Genomic DNA, 25,282 nt, shown 5'->3' with positions numbered 1-25,282 from the left:
AGCTCAAGAGCACTCCCTGTTGGAGTACTGTTTGGGTACTCTAGCCAGTGGGAAGTGGGATTATAGTCATCTTTTCCTGCATTCTCCTTCACACTGCAGTATCTAATGCCAACTTCCATGCTGCTACAGAGGACCCCCAACCTTCCAGAACAGATTTTCAAGAGACATTGAAAAAAGACCTTTCTTGCTCCACCAATGGAAATGTCATGTTCATTAATTTCCTTCCTTTTGTGCATGCCATGAACTCTGCTATTAATGGAAAGCAAGGTCTTGAACTAAGCCATAGTATAAAGTCAACAGGTACAGCTCAGAATTGAACTCACGTGTAACATTTGCAGCATGGTGTTTGCAAGTTTTCAAGCCAAAGCACAGGCACAAGTTATCTTTCCTTGAGAAGTGGGGTTGGCGGTGAGATTCAGATACATTTTGCAATGAGATTCTGCTTTGCTCTGCTTGTTTGGTAGTCCTCAGAATGATGCATATTTTTCAGCCTTTCTAACTGCTTGAGAAAGCACCCAAGTGCCTTCTGCCTCCTTTTCCTGAGGAAAAGAAGTAGAGTGGAACCTTGGTTCATGAACTTAATCTGTTCCAGGACTCTGGTCATGACCCAAATTGGTTGTGAGCCAAGTTAAATTTCCCCATAAGGTTCAATGTAAATAAGGTTAATCCGTTCTGTAGGCATTTTTTAAATCAGAAAAATGTGAAGCAAAGTGACAACAACAAAGATCGCAGACATCTCCCCCCCCCCACCCCAAGTACAACCCCAAACATGGCTATCTCCCCCCCCCCGCCACAGCACGACCAAGATGGCACCTTTCATCCCTGAACACGCCTGTCATCCCTGCACGTGCCCATCACCCCGGCGTGCTGGAGAGTGGGGAGGAGAGATGGGCGTGATCGTGGGTGCACTGGGGGAGGGAGAGATGGGCGCAAACGGTGTGCTGGAGGTGGGGAGATGGCTGTGATCGTAGTTCTGTTCGTGCAGGGAAGGCGTGCCTGATCAGAGGTGCACTCCTGCAGGAAAGACAGGCGGAATCTCAGCCATCTCCCCCGTGGCTCTGCTTTGCTGCTCCCGTCTTTCCTGCAGCAGCGTGCCTCTGATCATGCATGCCTTCCCTGCACGAAAGCAACTGCGATCACAGTCATCTCCCCACTCTGGTGAGGGGGGAGATGGCTGTGATCTTGGTTTCCGCTCAAAGTGGTGTTCGTGACCCAAGTCAAACATTTTCAGAAATTTTTGTTCATGACCCAATTTGTTTGTGAACTAAGGCGTTCGTGAGCTGAGGTTCCACTGTATTTGACAGCTACCTGGATCCCAATTTAAAATTACTTCCCTTTTTATAGGGCAGTGGGTGGTATCTGAGTGGGACACACGGTAGTATATGTCCCAATCAAAACAAGTCAGCCAGCCCATTGCCTTGTCAAAATCCCCTTTAAAGAGAATCCAGGGAAAAAGAACGGATGCACTTTTCTTCAGAAGGAGGAGGCTGAAAGGGCTGTCTGTGGCTGTGAGAATGGAAGTTCTGGAACCCAAGTGACAAACTCGCTTTTATGACCTCTGACAAAAAATAGTTAAGAAAAAAGATGTGGCAAATCCAAAAAAGGGCTGGAAGACAAGTCATTCTTGCTGCCAGGCCCATGGAATACCGACAGGAGGACTGCAGAGGAAGGAGTAGGCGAACAACCATAGTGTGCCTGATCATCTGTTGGGTACGCCATGGTTGATCACACAACAGCCAACTCATTGTGACGTATCACTTGGGTCCTTTGTCATAGCATGCAAATGTACCCTCTCCTCTTTTCTGTACTTGAAATAGATGTGGGGACAGGGATAATGGGATACCACCTATTCTACTTGTTACTACTCAGAGTTACCACTCATACAATCAGAATTTAATGCAGGAGTAGCAATTTCTGGGACCATATTTTTCTCTGGAATTCTGTAGGAGTTGCTGGAAGCAATTCTGTTAAGAAACAGCTGTTTAGTTGGCTCTTGGAGTCCATTTGTGCTGCGATCAAAGTGTTGTATTTCCCTCATACTTGGCTTCCAAGCAGAATTACTGTGATTGAGCAGGGATTACCACGAAGAAGAATAAATTTTTAGTTTACCTGATTTATTTGTTATACTTAAGTTTTAAAAATTGCATACTAAAGAATCTAAAAACAATGCTTTTAAAATATAGATTTACACTTAGCACTTACGGATCTCCACAAAATGTTGTTCAATGTCCTTGAATCTTTAATATCAAATGTTCTTGCCACCAGCATCTAGTAGTCAATCCTCCTTTATCATTCCTTGGGTTTTAACAGAGAACTTCAAATTTGAAAACTACTTTATATAATATGGCTTGGAATGGTAGAACAGAGGGACCTTCATCTTGCTATAGACAGAATGTTGTGAAAACTCTCTGCCATACACTTGCTACCTTTGTATTGGTAGTTGTTATAAACTTGGATACTTTTAAAATTGTATATGATTGTGCAATATATTTACATAGAAGTGTGTCTAAAAGACTGCCAATGACAAGGAAGGATTACAGGGGATAGTACAGGATGTTGGGCAATATATGGTGGCAGTGAGGGGCTGTGGTTTTTATTTGTCAGGGTTTGGAATCCAAGTCAGCAGCCATGGTCTTGAGGCCATGGTCATCTAAAAGTGCAATCCTATAAATTTCTTCTCAGAAGTAAATTCCATTGGCTTAAGTGGGACTTAGTCCTGCTTAGGTTTGTTTAGGATTACATCTTGCACTCCAGAATGCTCATGTTCAGTTTCACATGTATTCTTATCCCTCTTGAATTCACAAGTGTTACTGTTTGCACTGATTTGTTCAGTCATCATTTTGGGAGAAGTTAATGCTTGTAGCATTGCTTGGCTTTCCTTTTGATGCCTTGTATCAATTACTGTTTTTCTAATTGATTCTATTCTTTGGCACAGGCTGCTGCTTCTTGGAAAAAATCATAAAGTTTCTGCTTTGGAAGAACTCCCTTGTGAGTTCTGGAAATTATGTATTTTGGTGTTGATGTAATGCAGTTCTTGTTTGTTTCTTGTATGTTAATTTCACAATACATTAAGGTCAAAGCTTTCTGAAGGTCTGTTGACCCAGAACCAGATTTATCAGAAATGACAGTTTGATCTCAGATTCAGAAATGATGCACAAGCCTGGTTCAGATGTAATGCGAAACCAAGGCATCCATCCACTATGGACCTTTCTACACATAGTTGTCATTTTTGCTTTTGTCACATAATTGAGACCTGAGCACAAAGCAAGGAGAGTTTCTTTTTCTGCCTTTTTGTTATAGAACCTCTAGGTGATAGTGTGGTATAGCAAAATGTCATAAATTCAGAAAAGAGGATTGTACTCCTTTCAACCATTAGGCATAATCCCCCATTTCCCCTGCTGTAAAAACAAAAATCCACACAGGAATAGCTGTTCACAAACAAGTGAAATCAGAGGGTCAAGTCATTGCCTCAAGAATGGTGAGCACAAAACAAGTTCCTCATGTAGAAAAGTTCTGTGTAGATGAAAACCTTGGGTTTCAAAGCCTCACTTTGTCTGCTGCATGCTTGAGGAAGAGAAACATCTTCAGATTTTGTAGAAAGTCCCCAGCCTGCCATTGTGTTTGTACTAGATGAACTGTGGCCTATTTAAGCTCTATTTAGTGAAAAAAGTCAGCATACAGTTTATCCTGGCTTGTTTAACCTAACATTGTTTAATGTTCCCTGAGTTTGGATATAAGAGAGAAGTTATATGCCCGCCTTCCCTCTGAGATCAGCGGGAGAGGCCCTTCTCCGGGAACCCTCCGTGAAGGAAATTAGGAGGAAAGGTACTCGGAGGAGGGCTTTCTCTGTGGTGGTGCCCAATCTATGGAATGCGCTCCCCAGAGAAGTCCGCCTGGCGCTGTCGTTATTTGTTTTTCGGCGCCAGGCGAAGACCTTTTTATTCAAGCGTCATTTTCATTGTTAATGTTATTTTTATTTTTAAGTTTTTTGGCCAGGGCGACTTATTTTATACGGTTATGTGTATTTTATATTGTTATTTATGTATTTTAATTTATTTATTTGTAAGCCACCCCGAGGCTTCGGTGAATGGGGCGGCCTAGAAATTTTCTAAATAAATAAATAATAAATAAAGTTGGTTTATTATATATTAGAGGCAGAAGCTTCTGAGCATCTCTGGTATTTAAAAGAAGAGGTGAAAACATGGATTCGAGGTTAGTTGTGACTTGTTTACATAGCAGGAAATATTTTTTGTTATGTGTGAATTGAGACAACAAAAAGGAGCTAGAGGATGTGAGGAAGGAAATAGTGAATAGTTACCTCAGAGAACTGAAAATAAACATACATTTTGGATGACTGATATTGTGCGTGTGTTATGTGTGCATGTTTACATACACATTTTTTCTTACGCATCACAGATATGTTATGTGCTGTCAAATCTTCACCTAATTATGTCAACCCTATGAATGAATATCCTCCAAAATGTCCTGTCTTAGCCATCCCTGTTTGGCTCTTGTAAACTCAAGGCTCGAGGTTTCCTTTGTGGAATTGAGCCATCCCATAATTCGTCTTCCTCTTCTTTTGTCTTCAGCTTTCCCTAGCATGAGTGTCTTCTCCAGTGAGTCATGTCTTCTCATAATACACTATGATGTTTTCAGTTTCATCATTTTACCTTCCAGGGACAGTTCTGGCTGATTGATCTAGAACACACTTGTTCATCTTTCTGTTCCTGGGCATTCACAAAGCTCTCCTCTAGCACCTTGTTTTGAACACATCAATTTTTTCCTCTTACCTTTCTTCACGGTCTAGCTTTCACACCCATACGTAGTGATTGGATGATCTTTAGTATGTCTTTAAATAGACAATACCCTTGAAAAATAATTTCTAAAAATTTTGGCTTTCACATTTCTTTTCAATTAATAAATAACCCTTTTTTGATTAGCCTGTTGGCATGTGTGGTTAAAATATGAGATCTATATTGTTGTTGGAATAGCTTTTACTGAGGAAGACTACATTTAAAGGGTTGTGCAAGAAAATACATGTGAGCTAGCATGCTGATCTTCAAGTATTCTGACTCACGTGGAGAATAGTCCTTTGGCATTGCATTGAACAGTGAAGAAGTCAAGTAACATAACTTGTATCAAAAGAAAGGTGAGAGCTAACTGCTGAATCCTCAAATGATCCTCAGAGGTAGAACTTAGAATAATCTGTTTAAGAATCAGAGGATATTTGCTTTGAAGTTAGTTTGTACCTTGGAGAATCCTCTGATGGTAAGTGACTTTATGTCTTTCTTTTTATCTTAACATTACATAGTACTGTTAGAAGTAATATTTGAAGACTTGTCTTCTGTGCTTTGTCAGAACGATTAAGCTGATCAACAGCGTTCCTATTTAGCAGTGTTTTTAAAAAGGAAGACTTGAGTCCTCAGTGTTCCCTGCAGTTGAAAGGGCTACTTCCGTTCTCATATGAAAGTCTTGAACAATTCTGAAGATGACCACTTTGACAGCTGTGGGGAAGGCAAGTCTCCCACAGTGTTTCAGTGGGTTTCCTGTTTCTTCAGAGTAGTTTTTAGAATAACTAAGGGCATTGGAAGAAGGGTGACTTGAGTTGTCTTTTTCCTTCTGCCAGAGAAGTATCAGCAGAACTTGGCTCACAGGGTGCCCCTGTCAGAAGGAGCAGCTTGGAATCCAAGCTGAAGTCAGTAAGGATTCATTCCTATGCATGTTTATACAGCTTAGGAAAAAAGAAAATAATTTTACAACTTCCGGCATGCCCCAGCTATTCATGCTGGTTGCAGGATGCTGGCAGTTTTTGGACTTTTTCCTCTATATGAACAAGCAAAGCATCAAACCCAAGTTTCTTATGCTGGTATTGATTAAAATGGCTGTAGGTAAAGTATCTGCTGCTATTTCTGGAAAACAAATCATGGGTCAATTAGTTTGGTCTTTTAATTATGTGAGATAACTTGGCTTTCTGCTTCAGGTTTGTTAGAGATTGTGATTTTGCCCAAAATATTTTTAAGTTTTATTTTCTTTTCCTTTATTCTTAGAATATTTTGGCACATTCATTGACTTAAATATTGTCACAAAATAATGAAACATACTAGAACAATAGTTTTAGTAAAACAGCTTTTAGCAAGTATATTATTAAAAAAAAATAAAATCTCTTAAATTAACTTTGTCTCTCACAGAGTAAAATACATCCTGAAGCTAAAGTGCCTGCATTTCATGTCTTGTTGCTTCTTCATGTAATTAAAATATTTTTTTCTTAAGGGAGCAACCTGTGGCCCCTATACATCATCTGGGGGGCCAGAGATTTGTTCAAATTTCCAGCTTCAACATCAGAAACAGTGCTCTGACTGCAGAATTTGGAATCAGAGCTCTGTCCCCTCACAGCTGGTGAGGAAGGAACTGTGTCCCCTGCTCTCTTAGGAAGAAAGTGATATTGGAGGCAGGGAAAAGGCTGGAGAGGAATAAGAGAAGCCAAAATACAATCTATCTTGATGCATCTTTAGCTTCCTCCCGACCCCTTCCCTCCAACATGCCCCAGCTGGAAGGGCACAAAAACCTATCTGGTGAAAATACAGGATGGGAGGATGGGGATGCAAATATTGCTTCCATTGCTTCTCCCACTTTGCATTGGATGCCCGTAAGACCCTGAGGATAGAAGCTTATGATTTTTTCCATGGGCTTGTGCTGTAAAACTCAGGAATCTTGTTCTCATATGACAATCCAGACTTTAATACTTCATGCTTGAAAACTATCCAAGTTTGGCTGTTTGTCTACTATGAACAGGTCTATTGCTGTGGTTTTACTTAGTAACACATGGTACAGATTGAGGTCTTGAAAGGACTGAGAGCTAAAAGTTTGTCTTCAGTTCATGTAGTATACAAGTTCTTCCGGGAATCTGTGATCTGCTATAAGGAGTTTCTGGTTTTCTTCAATTGTACTATGTAAATTCATGTACTTACAAATATGTAAGCAAAAGGCACCATATGTTTCCTGTGCTGTCTTGTTTCAAGGAAACTAAACTCTACTGCTGCAGTGCCCCTTGAACACTACACTATTGAGAGATGTGGGCACATGATGATAAACGTGGATAAAAGAACTGTTTCCCAGACTCAGATTCTTGATCTTGATTGCATAGGTATAATGCATTTTAGTGTGGGCACCCCTTCTCTTCCCCCAGCCCATGTTATATGCTGGGTCTTTGTGGTAATTAGGAATAAGTGTAGACAAATCTATGCATTTTGTTTTCTCTTAGATTCAATTTTTTAAAGTTTCAGCTTCCTTCTTAACTATGAAGAACTCTTGATCATTTCTTATGATAACTGAAACAAAATTATCCTCAATCTGCACCAGTCGAATTAGTACAGCTGTTACCAGCATAGAGTGAACTATTTGTGTTTGCCAAATAACTATTTTGGAGAGGAGCTTGTCAAGAAAAAGATGCTCTTTTCAAAAACACGTTGAAAACAGAGGAGTTCAAGCTCAGACTTTTAAGAGCTAAACACCCAAAGCCTTGGGCTGGATAGCTTAATCTCTCAGTACTCCTTTACCCCCACATTTGAATTCTTTTAATCCTAAATTCTTTTTTGTTTCAAATGTGAAGAGCTTTTGTAAATTGTCATTATACCAATGTGAATGATACTGTCAGCCATCCCCAATCTATTTATGCATCCTTCTCAGCCTCCTTTTGGTTTTGGTATAAGTTAGTTGAAGCTGGTTCAAGATTTTTTGCCATTTGATAAATGCCTGGAAGTCATGATCTATGAAAATGATATTACGAACGACCATGGGCAAGAGCATTGATTATCCTTTTAAAAATACTGCCCAACTAGTGAATAGATTTTGTTGTAGAAGCAAACAAGTTTTTTCAGTACGATAAAGATATTCACATCTTTTCATAAGCTGTAGTGATTCTCCGTTACCCTTTTCTATAAGTTTAGGCTCAGGTCAAGAATACCTGAAGGATTGTCTCCTTCCATATATGCCCTCATGCCCCTTAAGATCGGCTGGGGAAGCCTTGCTCCGGAACCCTCTTTGAAGGAAGTATGGAGGGGGTCTACCTGGAGGAGGGCCTTTTTCGCAGTGGCACCCAGTCTATGGAATGTGCTCCCTAGAGAGATCCACCTGGCGCCGACATTAAACTCCTTACGGCACCAGGTAAAGACCTTTTTATTTAACCATCATTTTAATAATCAAGGGTTTTAGATGTTTTAAGATTTTTCTCCTCCTTTCCCCTCAGTTGCATTTTCTCTTCTTCTCCTCCCTTTTCTCTTAGTTTATCATATGTTGTTTTATATTGTTTTAATAATTGCAGTTTTATTATTGTATTATTGTAATTTTATATTGTGTAAGCCGTCCTGGGCACTTGTTGGAAGGATGGGGTATAAATGCTTGTAACAACAACAACAACAACAACAACAAGTAGTAGTAGTAGTTACTTAATGAAACCACTGGAGCACCGCCTGACCTTATACTTTCCTGGTTCCCCAGCCCTATTTTTCAGTGTAAACTCTTATTTTGGTTTGGAGGTCATGAGAGCTATTTTCAAAATCAATATAGAGCTGAAAATCTTGATACACTGCTATTTATTTCTTTCATTTTTATACTGCCCAGCTGAGGCTGTCTGGGTGGTAAACAAAAGTTAAAATTAAGCAAAGTTAAAAAGATACACACATTAATTTAAAGGAACAAAACCATATTTGCAGTTACAGTTGCTTTGATTCTGCATAGAAGCATAGTAGTGGTACAGAATAAAATAGTTTAACTTTTTAACTTTGTTTTTATATACTCTGTTAAAATCCTGGGAAAATAAAAAGGTTTTTATCTGGCATTGAAAAGAATGTAAAGTAGCAGCCCTAATGCATCCTTTTGTACAAATATGATTGGCAGAAAATCTTTGTTAGTGTTAAAGTGAAAGTTGACCTGTTTTAGGAATAATATTTATCAAAGCTCTGTATACTTATATTTTTATTCTATGCTATAATAGAATAACAGCTGGCTACATTATGTTTATGCTATGACACCTCTGAAAAACATTAAATTTAAGATGCTTTTCTTTTACAGTTTTGTTCAGAAAAAGGATTATGATGTCCAGAGCTTTGCTTTTAAGTTAGTTTCATAATCTCCAGATTAAATTGGGGGAGGAGGGGTGGAAAGGGTGAGAGAAGGAAATACATGAATATGGAAGAGAGTATTAGGCTACAGCACTGTAGATGTGATTAAAAGAGCAGAGGAGTCAGTAACATTAAAAAAATGAAAAAATTCAGTGTTTTTACCTGTTCAAGATGAAGGTTTTTACAGTATTTTCTACATTAATTCATGCTACCACAGTTCTGTGTGAATGTGTGAAAGGTATGAACAATACAAAATCATATGGACAGAAAATGGGTAAAGTTGCAGTCCTGTGCATACACAACAGATAGCCTGTTGATCATGGCTCTTAGTTCCAGGTTTGAGTTTATATGCATAGATTCCATTGTGAGTCCCAAGTGCTGTTTAGTACTGTTTCTCATAATACTTTCAGTGTTTCTCTGAGCTTTATGATCAGTGAAACAAGCTTTCTGTTTGCATAGATCTACAGTGAGGTATCAACTGAATTTCCATTTCTGGAAAATTGTGATGGGAATGGTATAAAATGTCTATCTTGTATTGTCTTTCAGCAGTGTATTTCACATCCTCCTAACGACTACCATATTTGTTTAGAATATTGCCTTGTTTCTGTGAATGCGGTTGGGCCATATATTAATGGTGCCCACCACACTGGGTATAAGGAGGAAAAACTTAAATGAGGGAAAACTATTTTAAAAGAAATATGGGATTTAATCCTATACTGAGGTTTTAACAGCTAAAGAACCATAGGAATTTGAAGACTTCCTAGTATGTCACTGGAATACCATACACATTGTTGTCATTACAGATACGCTGGCAGATCACCACAGATATACCAGAAGTTGTGAGCAGCACAAGGAAGGGGGCACGTATGCTATATATCCTGCACTCTTCCTGACTGTTGCCTTGTCAGAGGTGGAACTTCATGCCAGCTCCACCACAAAGGATTTCCCTTCCATTTAGTTCAGAGGGACTATGTGTGTGTGGAGACTTAGAAGTTCACGACCACCACCATCACCTGCTGCATCAGCATCCACTCAGTTCATCTGACCATACCAAACCATGCAAAATGTTAAAACTCAATAACCAATCACAATACACTATCACCACTATACAAACCCCATATAGGGAGACCACAGCTCAGATTATAGGGTGCAGTGGAATTGGATTTCATTTTTATGATTCTGTGGTTTGTACACAGAGCTCATCAGGTGGAATTTTGGTAAGGGAAAACTATGGTTAAAGTGTTTTTTATACACTTTGTACATTATACAAAATAGCCTGGTCTCAGACCCATTCTGCCTGAAACCCTTTCCAGGTACCTTACCTTAGGAACTGCTTCACAAGTAGCCCAGGAAAACACTCCATTGCAGTAACTTGAGCTGACAAGACAGAGCTCCTACTGGATGTTGTTCAATGAAGTTTTAATTCAGCCCACTTGGATACTTTTTGGGGGTTAATAGATACTTGTTTATTTTATTGATTTTAATGCTGTCTGTTACTGCATTCATTGTTTTGTTTTTATTATGATTGAAAAATGTGTAAAATGGTGATATCTAAATCCTCAGGGTTCTATCTCATGTTAGTTCCACTCATTGCAATGTGTCTGTTCTGAGTAAAACTAAATTTGGATGCAACACAAACTGTATATAACTGTGTATTGTCATAAGCTCTATGAAGGAAGAGCAGAATAAAAGTGTGTGTGGATAAATAAGCACAGAAATAATGAAGGCTAACTCTAAGCCTAAGCCTATAAGACTTTTTTTGTGCAATCTAGTGCCCTGGGTATTTTTTAAATTTGAGAATTTCAGTCTGCATTAAACAAGAGAGGGAAAGTAGATTTTTCTTTTCTGCAGTCAAGGGCACCTGCATACAATATAGTATGGTCCTTGCTGCTAGTGGAATGCATTGCTGACAACTAGGGAAGCACATTCTCTTAGGGGGATGAATTTTTTTTTTGTGGATTTTATTGATTCAGTCCTGGAGGATTTTATTCCATTTCTTCCTGCTGTTGTTAACTTGATCTGTAGCAAATTGATCCAATATGCTTTTCATTTTTAACAAATGGCAATTTGCACAAATGAGTTTTTGTATGGAGTCTTTCAATTGGAAATGGCATGGTTCCCCTCATGGAACTTTTCACTTGCACAATTTTGTTTTTAAATTTATTTTTATTGGTGGACTTTACTATGTATTCCAGGTATAAAAATTCTTCTAGTTTGGTCTTCTCCACATGTGACTTCATTTAGTTTGGGAGAACCCATGTTTTGTACTTGTTAAAGAATTTGTCAATTTTATTCTTCTCTTTGCGGCTTCCTTGCTTGAGAACATTTTTTTTTTTTTAAGGAAAGATGCTTCATGTTACACGGAAGTGAGCACTCCCACTTCCAAAGCACATTCTGTTTCAGCATGAGTAACAGAGCAGTGAGCAGGATTGCTAAACATACACAGATGTTGTGGCACAGTAGTAACAGGGAAGGAGGTATGGAACGTATCTTAAGCAGACTAGTAACATGGAGGCAAATTGGGGTAGTCAAAATCTCCCCTTGGCAGTGTCATGCTCTGGTTATGAAGCCTTGACTATGATACCCCTGCCAAACAGTTCCATGAATCTGAAGGAAGTTAGCAAAAGGGAGAAATTGCTCCTCCCACCCTGGTGTATGGAGCAATTACTACTGGTTTTACTTCAGTTGCTGTTCTTCCCCATCATTTCTTAGCCTCAGGATTATTTCCTTCTTCTGAGCATCATGGAGAAAGGACACCAGAAAGTGCCCCATATGAATTACCAATTTTGGGGGAAAAAAACCATTTGCAAGTATTATAGGAGCAACTGCCAGTCTCTAGGAAAGAAAGCAGAAAGAAATTGACAAGACGGTTGAAACCTGCTTGAAGCACTTGGAACAAAATGTCAATGTTCTTATTAAACATTTTGTTTCAAGCACTTTCAATTTCAGCTGCTTGTCAAATTCACCCACTTCTTAGCAGCTGTCATTCACTTCTTTGCAAGTGCTGAGGACTGCAGGGAAGGGTCAAACCTAGTGTCCTTTGGGAAGGGAGTTCTGTAACCCAGGAGTAACCACTGGGAAGTCCCAGTGCCCCCACCAGAGGTACCTCTGATTGTGACAGTCTCAAAAGGAAGTCTTCTCCAGAATATCTGAAAAACCAGGAAGGGTTATATTACACAAAATGTTCTTTCCGGTAGCTTGATCCCAAGCCACATAGGGCTTTATGTGCCATAACTGGCACTTTGAATTCTGCCTAGAAATAGTCCAGTACTTGGTGAAACTGTTGTGACAAGGTATTAATGCACTTCCTTTAATCAGTCCCAGTCAACTGTCTTGTTGCAGCATTCCAGACCAACCAAACTTTCTGAATTGGTTCTGAAGGTAGCCCAACATGGAGGACATTACAGGGATGTAAGGCATGTGTGACTGTGATCGGATCAGACATCTTAAGGAATGGGCAAAATTGGCACACAGACCTCAGCTGTGCAAACACACGTCTGTTCAGTGTCAAGTCCAAGAGTACATCCAAACTGTGACCTTGAGTTTTCGGGGGGGGGGGTTCAGGGGAGTGTAACCCCATCCAGCACAGGCTATTCCAAATGATGGAAATATTTTTCAAAAATTAACAGCCCAGATTCAAATTTATCTGATATTATAGTAATTTCAGTTTTCATATGCGTGGTCCTGTTCTATATTTAGAAATTTATTTTTGTGTAAACCTGAAGTCAGATTCTGCCAATTCATGTTTAAATTACAGTTTAATTTCATAGAGTGACAGTGATGCAAATTTTATTTAAGTTGGATCCTACTGTGCCCTTCCATTTACAGGCAGGAAGTCAGTTTTCAGTTCCCACTCCTGACTTTACCACTTTATATGCTTTTTCTAGAGACTCCCTCAATGCTTTGGAACAGGTTTTGGAGGATGCGAGGAGGAAGGAAAATGGGTGAAAATGACCAAGGTGGGAGTATCCTTTTCATAAATGGAACACCGTTCATGTGTTCCCAATCTTTGGAATAGGCGGGAATAAATAAATTATCATGACATTATACAAGGCATTCTTCAGGGCATACAAATCTTTCCCTTATTTAGATACATGACGTTTCATATTAAATGTACATGAAAGAAGTCTTTGGCGATTGGCAATATAAAATTGTAATCAATTGGCATGACATAAGATGGATTTTAGAATGACAGAGTGTCATTCCAGTAAATTAGCCAGCTCCAGGGTGATAGGATGCTTATTCTTTCCTAATAGTAATAATATTTCATTTAGAAAACCATTTCATAAAGATATATGATAATTCATAGGAATAAGGAATGTCACCAATAGGGAAAGTGATAGCTTCTCAGCTACTGGTCTTACCAGAGACTTCCTGCACAGAGTATTGTACAACCATATATTAATCACTGGACCATATCTTTGCAGTGGTTTTGAGAAAAGGAGACGCAGTTGGCTTTTATGACCACACCACTTGCATGTATGTAGTGCCCAACTAAGCAAGGGAATAATTGTTTCTTTCCAGAGTTTACTGTAAATTATATATGCAGCAGTACTTTATGCACTTGTTTGGAAATAAGCCCTACTGAATACTTTGAGACTTCCTTTTGAGTATATATAACCTCTGGTGGAACTGTAAAAATAATCGAGCATGTCAGGTCCAGGATGTAGATGGTGAGTTTCTGTGGCTGGAACATCAGGAAAAGGGTGATGGAGATCTTTGCACTGATGCAGTAGGGCCAGGGGTAAAGGTGAGTCCAGGAACAAGCGAGTGTCAGATATCCAGCAAGGCATAGAAAGGCCAAAGGTGACAGAGCTAGCAATAAATGGAGATCAGAAACTCAGCAGGGCTTGGCAGGTCTAGAGGCAAGGGTGGAACCAGGAATAGATGAGGTCAGGCATCAGCAATCTATGACAGAACCTCAGGCAAGGATCCAGTATGGACAAAGTGTGGCAGAACCAGTGATGAAGATAAGGATCAGGTACCTGGCAAGGTGGGCAGTGGCAGAGACAGGAGCAGGCAGGAGCAAAAGCAAGACTGAAAGCAGATCACGACCACAGAGTAGCCACCACAAAAGCAATGTGCTGTGGCCAAACTGAGCAGTGCAGGGAAGCCACAGCTTAAAGGGCCAGAAAAAAATAAAGCTTTTTACTTGTTACTCTCCAAAATTAAGGTTTGTGCTAGGTGAGCCTACTTGGAGAAAACTTTGCACAACTGGCCTTGCACCACTGAAAAGGCCATTTCACCGTTAGCCATCTGTCCAAAGCTGGGCCTCCTTATGATGTTCTCAGGGTCCAGGTATTTCTGCATGGGAAAAATATTTATCTCCTATCCCCAAATCATATGGGCTGTAATTACCTTTTGAAAGCCTGCAAAAATAATTTGTATTTTTTGCTGTTGAAGAGTGTGCATGGAACAATAAATAAAACAAACTTATGAAGATTGTATTATGTTACACAAACAACCTATACTAATTATTTTTATGCATTCAGAAGCATATTGGATATTTGGATACTAGCTGATTAATAGTCTGCATCTTTTTTTAAATTGAGTTATTAATTTAAAATGTTCTGTCTTGATGTCACATTGTATTAGAAAACACTTGGTAACAGACTTTGTCCATATGTGAATAATTCTGATTTTATATAAATTCTCATCATCTTGGTGGAAAGTGGTGGCATGAGAAGTGATGCATGTTTTCTAGAGATTTCCTCATTTTTATAGGTTTTCCTTCGGAATTATTAAGATGAATTATTAAATTGAATTATCTTAGTTTCTCAAGTTAGATTCTCTCAGGCTTTGCTGCAGTGGTTCATCTCACTCAGATGAGAGAAGGCAAAAGTTATTCCGTTCTTTGGATGTCTTAGCAACCCATGCGCCACCTGGATCTAACAGTCTCTTCTGTCAATTTGAGATAGCAGCCTTTTTCTGCTGACAGTCAATAAAGTGCGGCAGGATGCATGGGAACAGTTTAAACTGTAGCATTGTAGAGAGAGTTTAAACATGGTCTGCGGTGCAGGTGAATGTTGGGGCCAAAATCCAGGGCTCTGTAGAACATGGCCTCCTCAAATGACCACCCAGAATAGAATTGTGGATTCTGTGCCCACTTGGGGAATTTGAGAAGCTGCTGCTGCTTCTAGCCCTCAAAATTGCTCCCATGGAGGATGTGTTAGTTGCACAATGTCAGAGCCCAAATTTCGGGCAAATTTCCTGGATTTTTTTGAATATACAAAGGATCAGGCACTTTGGGCTATTTGAAAAATGGAGTGCACCAGTGCCAAAACTGTAGTATCAGAAAGGCATGTGTATGATAACAGATGCTTATTGTATTGCTTTTATCTTTAAAATACAGCATTCTTTTCTATGGCAAAACTGTGCTTATTCCCACGAAAATTAGGATCTGGGCAACAGAAGCAAATCCTATTTTATTCCTGTTGTCATGATACAGCTGTGATTTAGTCAGCTGTAAAGCATGGGATGTTGGGGAAGAGGGAACTACCAATTTTAAACCAACTTTAAACAAACTCAAAATCATTACGAGCAGGGCCTTAAATTATTTATCTCAACCACTTAATATAGTCAGACTGGAGTTCTTAGAATCTTAAATAATCTGTGCTGCCCTTTCTCCATCCTTTTCAGACATTATGTAAAACTCCTGTCTGAACACCTTCAGTTTGAAACCCTCTGAAACAGATGCCTGGCCCATATCTTTGGCTTATGCTGTCCTTTGTGCAGACTGGAGGGTTCATGGAGGCCTGCTAAACTGTGGGAGGCATTATTTGGACCAGGAAAATGAATATACACGTGGAGTACTGTAATAGGATCAGAATTCACAACTTTGCTTTACTTTGCGGAATTCTGTGGAGCATTTTTTTCCCTCTATGTTATAATCAGTCCTCCAGACAGTCCTTTCATACCAGCTGCTTTGCTTCTGGCTGTACCTGATCTATAAATAAACACCATTTAGATAACAGTGAGTGTTCCTATGAAGGCATTTTTTTCAAATGCAAACATAGTCTGTAAGCAATATACTTAAAGTGATCAGTGTTTAAAAATGCCTTGCACAAGCAAAGAGAAATTCCAGCCTTACAAGGTGCCCCACTCTGAATTCTGTTGAATCCCCCTTTGTGATCCCACACTATGCTGGAAAGCCACTTGATCCTTAACAGTAGTCTTTTTTTTCAGGGTTGCAGAGAACTGGAGGGGTGGGAAATCCCAATTGCATGAATGCTACTCATACTTTTCTAGATCATGGCACATTATGCCCCTGGACAGCTCTTTCAGGGACAGCTGCCCCTAATGACTTTTAATTGTATTTTTAGCTTAAAAAATTAAAAACAGTCTGGTGTGCTTCAAAATGATACACTGACATATAGCACAGCTAGGCCCCATGTGCGTCTCAGAGCCATTTCTCTGTTTCATCATTTTTTATTTATTTTTATTTATTTATTAAAACATTTCTATGCCGCCCCTTGCCAAGGCCTCGGGGCGGCTTACAACATTTTTGCTTTCAAGAGGCATTGTTAGGCAATTAAAATGGTGGATGACTGTAGCTCAGCTTGTGCTTTTAAGGTATGGCCACCCTCCAAAATGATTGGGAGTATGAAGTGTCTATTTTGCTTTTGCATTGACTGTCGTTTGCTTGAATCTTTTAATTAGGTGTGCAGGATGTTAGGGTGTGAAGTGTGTGCTTTGCTCAGGGGAAATGTTTGAGTGAATGTCACCTGCTTCATTACTGTAAAATTTGTTTTTTTTGTTGGATATCGTGGTTGTGATTTGGGCTTAGCAATTCAGACTCCAGTTCTGCCTTCTATTTATTTTCTTGGCCAAGTGACTTGTGCCTCACCCTCATCAGTTTAACTTCTGTGAAATGAATGTTGGAGCAAGAAGCTGTGGACTCCTAAAAGTAGTTTTGTGTTACGGAGTTCAGAAACCTACTTCTGCCTTATAGCTAGTTTCTAGGCAACTTTTTCTTTTAGGCTTACCAACTTGCTTTCTGGGAAATGGATACTTTGCGACTGGCCATACTTCCCATGGCATTTTGTGAATGGACAACATCCCCCCATCCCCCATGGCAGCCATTTGTAAGAACCCACAGTACTCAAAATTCTAAGTCTGCCCACTGTTCCAAGCAAGCTGGGGACTTCTGAGGTAAGATAATACACAACGTTCAGATGGACAGCCATCTGAGTGGGATGGTGTAACTTGGTGTCCTGCAACAGCAGGGGATTGGACCTGATGGCCTTCATGGCCCCTTCCATCTGTACTATTCTATGATTCTGTGATTTTATAGATAATAAGCCATACAAGAAAAATACTCCAGATAGCCCAGGTTTTAAAAGGGATGTAACAACACTTGTATTATGTGTCTTCAAGCAGGAAACATGAGGACATACAAACTTCAAGCAGCAAGTTCACATTATCTCCAGAGAAGTACCAACATTTTCACTTATTGCACTTGTTCTTTCCTGTTTATGTTGGGTACCCTTTGTGGAAATCTCACAAAGTGTTGAGCCATATCAGTTCTGATATATCAAGAAGCCTGGTGGTGTTTGAGATAGTCACCAATACTGTAGGATTATCTCATATGGAGAGATCTCATTCAGTGACATTGGTCATATTCCTGAATAAAAATTAAATGCTTTGATGTAGCATTTCTAAAATACATTATGTATAAATTACTGCTTCTTCAAATAAGTTTTGTACTAAATAATTCTTGTGGACCTGTTTATTTCTATAATCATGTATGTTCTTAGAATGTAGCATTCTTACCTGCTAAAAACGTTTGCAGTTCTGAAACTAAAAACAAAATCTGTTTCTAGCTTGAGTAACCGTCTTCAGCTTAACTCAGACATAGGTAACCAAACCTCCTTGTGGAATACTGCAGAGCTGATTTGACTGCATTGTTATATAACCCTTGAAACTTTTTTTTTTTGCTAAACCAATTATACATTATTTATAGCAGACTGTCACTGGTCGTTGGATTCACAGAAAAATTACATCATAAATATTTTAGAAGCTGTGGCCTGAAATTTTTATTATGACTAAGGATTTTTTTATTTGACATTTACATTTTTAAGTTTCCCCCACTGCCCCAGTTGAAACGTGGCTTTTCCAAAACTTGTCTAGTCACTAAACAAAAATGGTTTATGTGATTCATTGTTAATTAAAGTTGAAAGCTGCTGATACTGAAATTATAATAATCATAGATTACTGCTGAAATCTGTATAATGTTCAGCACTGGCAATACGAAGTAGTATACAGTCATTGGCCGACAGCTAACAGCCTTAGAAGAACCTTGTTGGTTCATATACAAAGAACTCTCTAATCCAACATTGTTTTCATATAATAGCCAATCTGCTGTCTTTAAGAAGCTAACAAGCAGGAGATGAGTGCCAGAGTACCTCTCTACTCATGTTCCCCAACAACTCATACCCAAAGGAGCAGGGGATGGAATTGGAAAGGTATGTGTTCATTGACAAGTGGCTAAGCGCAGCCCGCTTAAGGTTCTCCTTGCAATGCTGATGAAATGAAATTGTACAGCTACTGCATCTTTTTTCTTCTCAGTATAAAAGAAGCAGAAGCAGAAGCAGCTATGGTGAGAAAACTTGGAAGGGTCACAAATGGAAACCATTGTTATCTAGATCTCCCGTAAAATTCTGTGAATGATGCAGAGGGATAGTTGTACAATACACACTTTGTCTGGAAGCCTCTTAGCTCAGCTAATATGTTCTCACTGGATGGTCTTACCTAGTGGCCACACACAAAAAAAGCCTTATACCAGAAGACAAACATGTCTTGAATGATCGGGATACTGGTGTTCTCTGAATACTTTTCACCACTGCTTATATATATTGTCATATTTTATCCAATTATTTTTGCCCTGTTGCAGATGAAAGGAGAGCAGGAGAGGCAAAATGACAAAACTTGAAGTTGTTGTTCTTTAGGCATGTAATGAGAAGGGAAGAGGCACTGGAGAAGACACTAGTGCTAGAGGAGGAGGAGGAGGAGGAGGAGGAGGAGGAGGAGGAGGGGAAGACCAGATGTGAGATAGAGTGATTCCCTAAATGAAACCACAGCCTTAAGCTTACAAGAGATGAGCAGGGATGTCAAGGACTTTCCTTCATAGGGCTGCCATAAGTCAGAGACAACCTGATGGCACCTACCAAAAGCACAGAACCAGAACAGTGTGCTTGGTACTTCTTGGCACAGCATTGGTTTCAATGGAAGGAACATTTGGATATGGATCAGAATTTCAATCAGTTGGAAGTTGGAAGTCATACAAAGCAGATGAAATCCAAATGTACTCCCAGGTATAAATTTCAGTGAAAGCAGTAGAGTGACGTAGTAACATAGAAACAGAGTGAGTCAGAAGGGGCCTCCTGGGCCTTCTAGTCTGATCCCCGGCGCCCCCATGTGCCTGTCCAGCCTATCCTTGAACACCCGCACCAATGGGGCCTCAACGACCTCTTGTGGAAGCCCATTTCATACCCTCGGGGTCCTGTGAGGAAGTGCTTCCTGGTATCTAAATGGAACCCTGGTTCCCTGAGCTTTGCTCCATCGGAGCACATCCTGCCTTCCTCTGCAGGGGAGAACAGGTCTCTACCCATCTCCATGTGACATCCCCTCACATACCTGTATGTCGCCAACCTTTTTATTCCAACAATATTTTAATAACTTTTAATATTGGATTGTATATGTTTTAATCTTCAGCCAGGGTGTATCTGAAATACATTTGTATTATGTTTTATATTATTCTCATTTATTTATGTAAGCCATCCTGAGGCCTTTGTGACAGGACAGCATATAAATATTCTAAATAAATAAAAAAATAAACATATCCCCTCTGAGTCTCTTCTTCTCCAGGCTGAAGAGACCCAGTTCCCTCAGTCTTGCCTCATACCCCATCCCCTGCAAACCCATCCTCTGCAAACCTATAGTAGATGCATCATAGTCTATATTCCTTCTTTGCAGCTAACAAAATGCATCTGTAATGAGAAGAGTTGGACAAGCAGAGGACACTGAGTACTAGTCCAGGACAAACTGTTGGGTGTTTCAACAACTGTTATCAAGGTGTATTTCTGCCAAAGCAGACGAAGCTTGCATGGCACAGATCACTCAGTAATGAGATTGCATTCTCAGTCTGCTCTTACAAGGACAGGAGGTGAATTAAAATAAGGGCTATTTCAGAGGTGGTGGTGAAAAGTTAATCATATGAAAAGATAGGTGGTTGTACACTCTCATGAAAATAGCTTTGGGACAAAGAGGTCCATGCAATTAATATTGCAGTGTCTGTGCCCCTTTATCCAGGAAGAGGAGATGTAAAAGTACATTAAATATATTGGGATTGGGATCTTCTATAGAAGTACTTTAAGAACTCTGTTATATAGATAAAAGTGCAAATGCATTATATTTATACGATAAATATAACAAGTTCTAAGATTAACAAGGGGATTAAATATATACAGTGACTTGAATTCAAAGGTGGATACACTGTTTGGATACACTAAGAGGTTTTCTTCTAGCACTTGTGCTAGAGTTCTGCTTTGGTTCTGATTACACTATTAAGTCTCTGCTAAGAACTCTGTGAATTTCTGTGTGTTCTGTGGCAAAGAGAAACAATAGTTGCTATATGCAAACTTTTTCACATGTTTTCTTGCAGGATATTAATTTTTTGGAGTGTCATATGTGATACTTTGAAAGCATAGAGTTACATGGGAGAAGACACCCGTGTGTATTCACGTCAGTGGCTATGTTCACATAACACAACAAGCAACTTTGCATGGTTACCATGGTTTGTTTGTTTATTCAACTTATATTCCACAATTAAATTAGTCCCAAGGACTCTTTGAGCGGATTACAAAAATACGAATAAAAACATCTCATAATAAAACATATAAACATATGCAGAGAGATCAGATATAAATAGATTAAAATAGTATATTAAACTCATTTCATAGTATTATTTAACTAGTTTATTAGCATATTAAACTAAAGCATGATTCATGCTTTTTTATTATGATCTACCAGACAGATGATCAAATGATTTCAACATGATCATGTTTTCCATCCTTCCTTTTCTTAGTCCTGCTATTGTTGGCACGTATCCTATCCTAATGCCTGAAATCCAATACCAAGGTGCATTTCTTCCTGCCTGTGTCACCTACCTCTTCCTCATTGGTCCACACAGAGAGGCTGGATGGCTGGACTTGTTCCGGCACTTGCTACTCGTTCCAGGGGACTCTGTGTTGTTGTTGCATACCAGGACTGTGGAAACTACAATATTCAGTTCAGACAGCATGACAAGCCAATGTGTTACAGAGAAACCATATAATAAACCATGTTTTTTCTCTCATGGTTTCAAATGAGCAACTTGACCATGGTGAAATACCATACCTGGGTACAGACAACACAGCAAACCACCAGTGTTTAAAAAACACACACAACACCATAGTTTGTCATGTTGTCTAAACCAAGCCAGTGTGAAGGTGCTCCAAATTTGTGACTGTGGCTTCTCAGTAGGTGGATATGAGTACAACATATAAACACCTATTGTTCATGCAAATGGGTTGAGAGAGAGAGAGAGAGAGAGAGAGAGAAATATGTTTCCCTTAATGACAGATCTGAGGAACCATGTGGAAGGAAAGCAGCTGTGAGTGCTATTCAGCAAGAGCTTAAATTTATTTATTTATTTAGGATATTTGCATGCTGTCCTTTGCAAGAGCCTCAGGACAGCTTACACACAATACAAATATCTAACATGACATAAATTAATGACCCACTCTGGCTGCAATTAAAATATGATAAAATTCAATATTAAACTTATTAAAATATTGATTAAATAAAAAGGTCTTAACCTGGCGCCGAAAAACATATGACGGCACCAGGTGGACCTCTCTGGGGAGCACATTCCATAGACAATAGTTCAATAGCTTCTATAGCTGCGATTTTCATTTGCGCAAGAGTTTGGGTGAGCAAAAGAATAACTTCCTGATTTTAGTATCTCTTCTCATGCAACAGTCTAGTAAGATGTGTACAATGAAAAAGCTAGAAGAAATTGTGCTTCTCCCCTGCCTCCTTTCATAGGTGAAAGTTGTTTTCACATATGGCAGAGGGTTAGGTTGGTGAGTTCTTTCCACATTTTAAGTATTAATCCTAAACCAGAGGCACTTACCAAAGTTATATCATCTGTACTAACATACACAGTAAAGACAGGAATCACTGAGTATTGTTTTAAGTAGTGTTTACATTCTGTTTTTGTCTTCTTAAATAAATTTGCCCATAAAGAATAGCAATATATACAGATCATAGACTTGGATTTTCTTTACTACTGTTCATATTTCACACCAAATAGTAGTTTTCCAGGTGGCAGCAGCCTACTGTCGACTTCTTTTCTTTATAGCACAACATAGCTTTTTTTTTTTTTGCTAAGAGAAAATGTCTAAAGTCCAGTATTGAAGTAAAATGCATAATTTATGAGTTAACAGAGATTTTTCATTCTTGGCTGCTAGCATGCCAAGGAAAGATACTGAATTATATTTTGTTTCAATATTCTAATAACTGCTTTCTTTATAAATGTTGCATACACTGAAATTAAATATAATTGCCTTTTGCTTTCTTTGTTGCTGTAGAAGGTACCAGTCCTTTATCAGTTCATTGGCTTTCTTAAATTCCATTTAGAATTTGCGGAATTATTTAAATATGCAAATAACATACTTAAGGCTTTTTCAGAAAGGATGAAAGTCCTTATCTCATAAAAAGATAGGAGAGTGTTAAAAAAGACCCATTTGATGTGGTTAGAATGTTGTACTGGGCACCTGGGAAATTGGGGTTCTAGTCTCCATTTGGTCATGGAGCTCATCTGGTGACTTTGGGCAGACTCTCAGCTCAACCTACCTCACAAGATTCTTGGTGTGAAGTAAAATGGAGCTCCGCTATGTAACCTGCCTTGGTCCTCATAAGAAGGGAAAAGGTGGGACATAAATGCAGTGTAATAATGATAATAATAAGTTCTCAATTGTATAGCTTATTCTCAATGAGCTAGTAAACTTGGGATGTGCATTTTAAGGCTATGTGGGAGTTTGCATGATTAATGGCTTTTCCATAAAATTGACATATGCAACTGTCATGACAAGTAGAAGGCAAAGTGTCTATTTATGCTTTTTTGTTTCAGTTTTTTTTTAATTGGAGGAACATTCAATCGTGTGAGATGTGCAGTCTCACATGGTACATCTCAGACAAAGGTCTAAATCAAAAGTAGGACTAAAACATTTGAAGTAATCATCAAAAGCACTCTTCACTGGAAGTAAATGCTGCTGAAATCAGTTGAAATGAGTTCCAATTAAATCTGTTATAGAGCAGGATGAGATGAATGCATTTTCAGAATTAAGCCAAAAATTGTGATAGATTAAAATAGGAGTTTTTACGATTTGTTGCAAAATATTGGAGAAAAATAATGTGAAGTAGTAGAAAGTGTGCAAAGAGCACTTGGATGGTTGGCTTTGGAAGACGGTGCTTAGGGAATATCATTCAGACCCTTGAATTCTCCAGTGTGGCATTTGTTAATGTCATCCAGAATTTTGGAATGCATTGCTATCAGGACACATCTCTGTTTCTTCTTTTCGTCTTTGTCAAGTGAGGCTCTGGATGTCCTAGATGAGTGCTTGGTTCCATTAATGTGCTGGATGAGGACTAATCAATTGACGCTCAATTTGATGAGCCCAGGATGCTGTAAGTGGTTCTTGTGATCAAATGAAGGGTGTTCAACCTGTTCTGGAAGGGCAGATTCATAACTTCGGATTCTCCTGGAGCAATCTTTGTCACTTAAGGCTCAGACAGCCTCAGTGGCATAGAGTGCCTTCTGTCAACTGGTGACCTCAGTATGCTCCTATCTAGTGTGGGAAAACCTAGCTTTAGTTGCTTGTGATCTGGTAACCTTCAGCTTAGATTGCTGCAATGTAGTGCTGCCTCTGAAGATTCTTCAGAAGCTGAAGCTTGTAAAAAATGTGGTGGCTAGATTGATAACAAGGACAAGAACATAGAACATTGATTTTGGCCTGGTTTCACTGGCTGCCTGTCTGCTTCCAAGTCTTGTAGAACCTTACATGGCTGGGGACTGAATTACCTGGTGGAACATCTTTGGCAATTGGGTGGTACAAAAATATAAGAACTGAACTGAAATGATGATGATATAATATTACATGTATATCCCACTTTTGTCCTCTTGCAACCAATCCATGGTGGCTTACATATTTTTCCTCCATTCCATTTTATCCTCACCACAACAACTCTGTGAGGTATATTGAAGTGAGCAACTGTCCCAAAGTAACACAGTGAGCTTCATGATTGAGTGGGGATTTGAATCCAAATCTCCCATGTCCCCTGTCCAACATGGTAACAACACTGTATGAAGTAAAGAAGTTTGTTCTGTAAAGCTCAGAAGGTTCTGTGTTTGTAACATAAGAATCAGGCCTATATCGACCTTCCTCTTGTAAAGCATAGGCCAAAACTAATACATGTGGTACTTAGATAGCTAGTGCAGATGTAACACTAATCTATCATTTAATGTTATGTGTATGAGCTTCAGCTTCATACATGTTCCCAGTTCTTCATTTCTTGTGTAACTATGAAGCAGTTGTCAGAAATGTTTACTTCTGTTTTCAATTAACCTTTGTTTACTGTTACATTCTCAGCAGAACAAACTGTGATTAGTCTGAACTAAAATTTAGAGAAACAATCCAGAAACAAAGACAGAAAATAGCACTCAATTTTAGCAATACAAAAGGGGGCAAACTGTTAAATGTATATTTACAATTAAAGTACATGCTTTTATCCATTCTAATTGCAGTAGCTTAGGGGATTGATTAATTGTCAGGAATGTGACAAGAATCTATTTATCCCACCACTGTTGCAGTTTTGACCAAATTCCATGCTGACATTTGCATTGGGTAGAAATTTTCTGTGACACCCCCCCCCATCTATTTGCATTTAAAAAATATTGTTACGTTACACTACACTAGATTACATTGCTTCACCTGTTTTCCTCTTGCAAGGAATCCAAAGCAGCTTCAAAAGTTATTCAGTGAACTTCATGGCTGGGTGGGACCTAGAACCTTGGATTCCCCAAGTCTCCAGTCCAATGCTGGCTTTCCAGTTTTAATATA

At 39.1% G+C, this 25,282-nt stretch overlaps 1 protein-coding gene across 9 annotated transcripts in view; it reads left to right on the top strand.

The window, feature by feature from the left end:
• Nucleotides 1–25,282, top strand: part of RYR2 (ryanodine receptor 2) — a 373,600-nt gene that overhangs the window by 40,310 nt on the left and 308,008 nt on the right. For 7 of the 9 annotated variants that reach the window (XM_044419847.1, XM_044419795.1, XM_044419838.1 and 4 more), the window contains exon 2: nucleotides 13,007–13,078. The exons of 1 other annotated variant lie outside the window; for it this stretch is intronic. In XM_044419847.1, the coding sequence (XP_044275782.1) occupies nucleotides 13,007–13,078 (72 nt within the window). Of the gene's footprint in view, nucleotides 1–13,006; nucleotides 13,079–18,139; nucleotides 18,584–25,282 lie in introns of those variants that run through there. One more of the 9 variants, XM_044419821.1, reaches the window with a different exon arrangement.

The sequence above is a fragment of the Varanus komodoensis genome, unplaced genomic scaffold (genome assembly GCF_004798865.1).
Source record: "Varanus komodoensis strain SLA01 unplaced genomic scaffold, ASM479886v1 scaffold1, whole genome shotgun sequence".
NCBI classification, from domain to species: Eukaryota; Metazoa; Chordata; class Lepidosauria; order Squamata; family Varanidae; genus Varanus; species Varanus komodoensis.
Note: the sequence above shows the minus strand (reverse complement) of the source record. Positions and strands in the feature narration are given on the sequence as shown.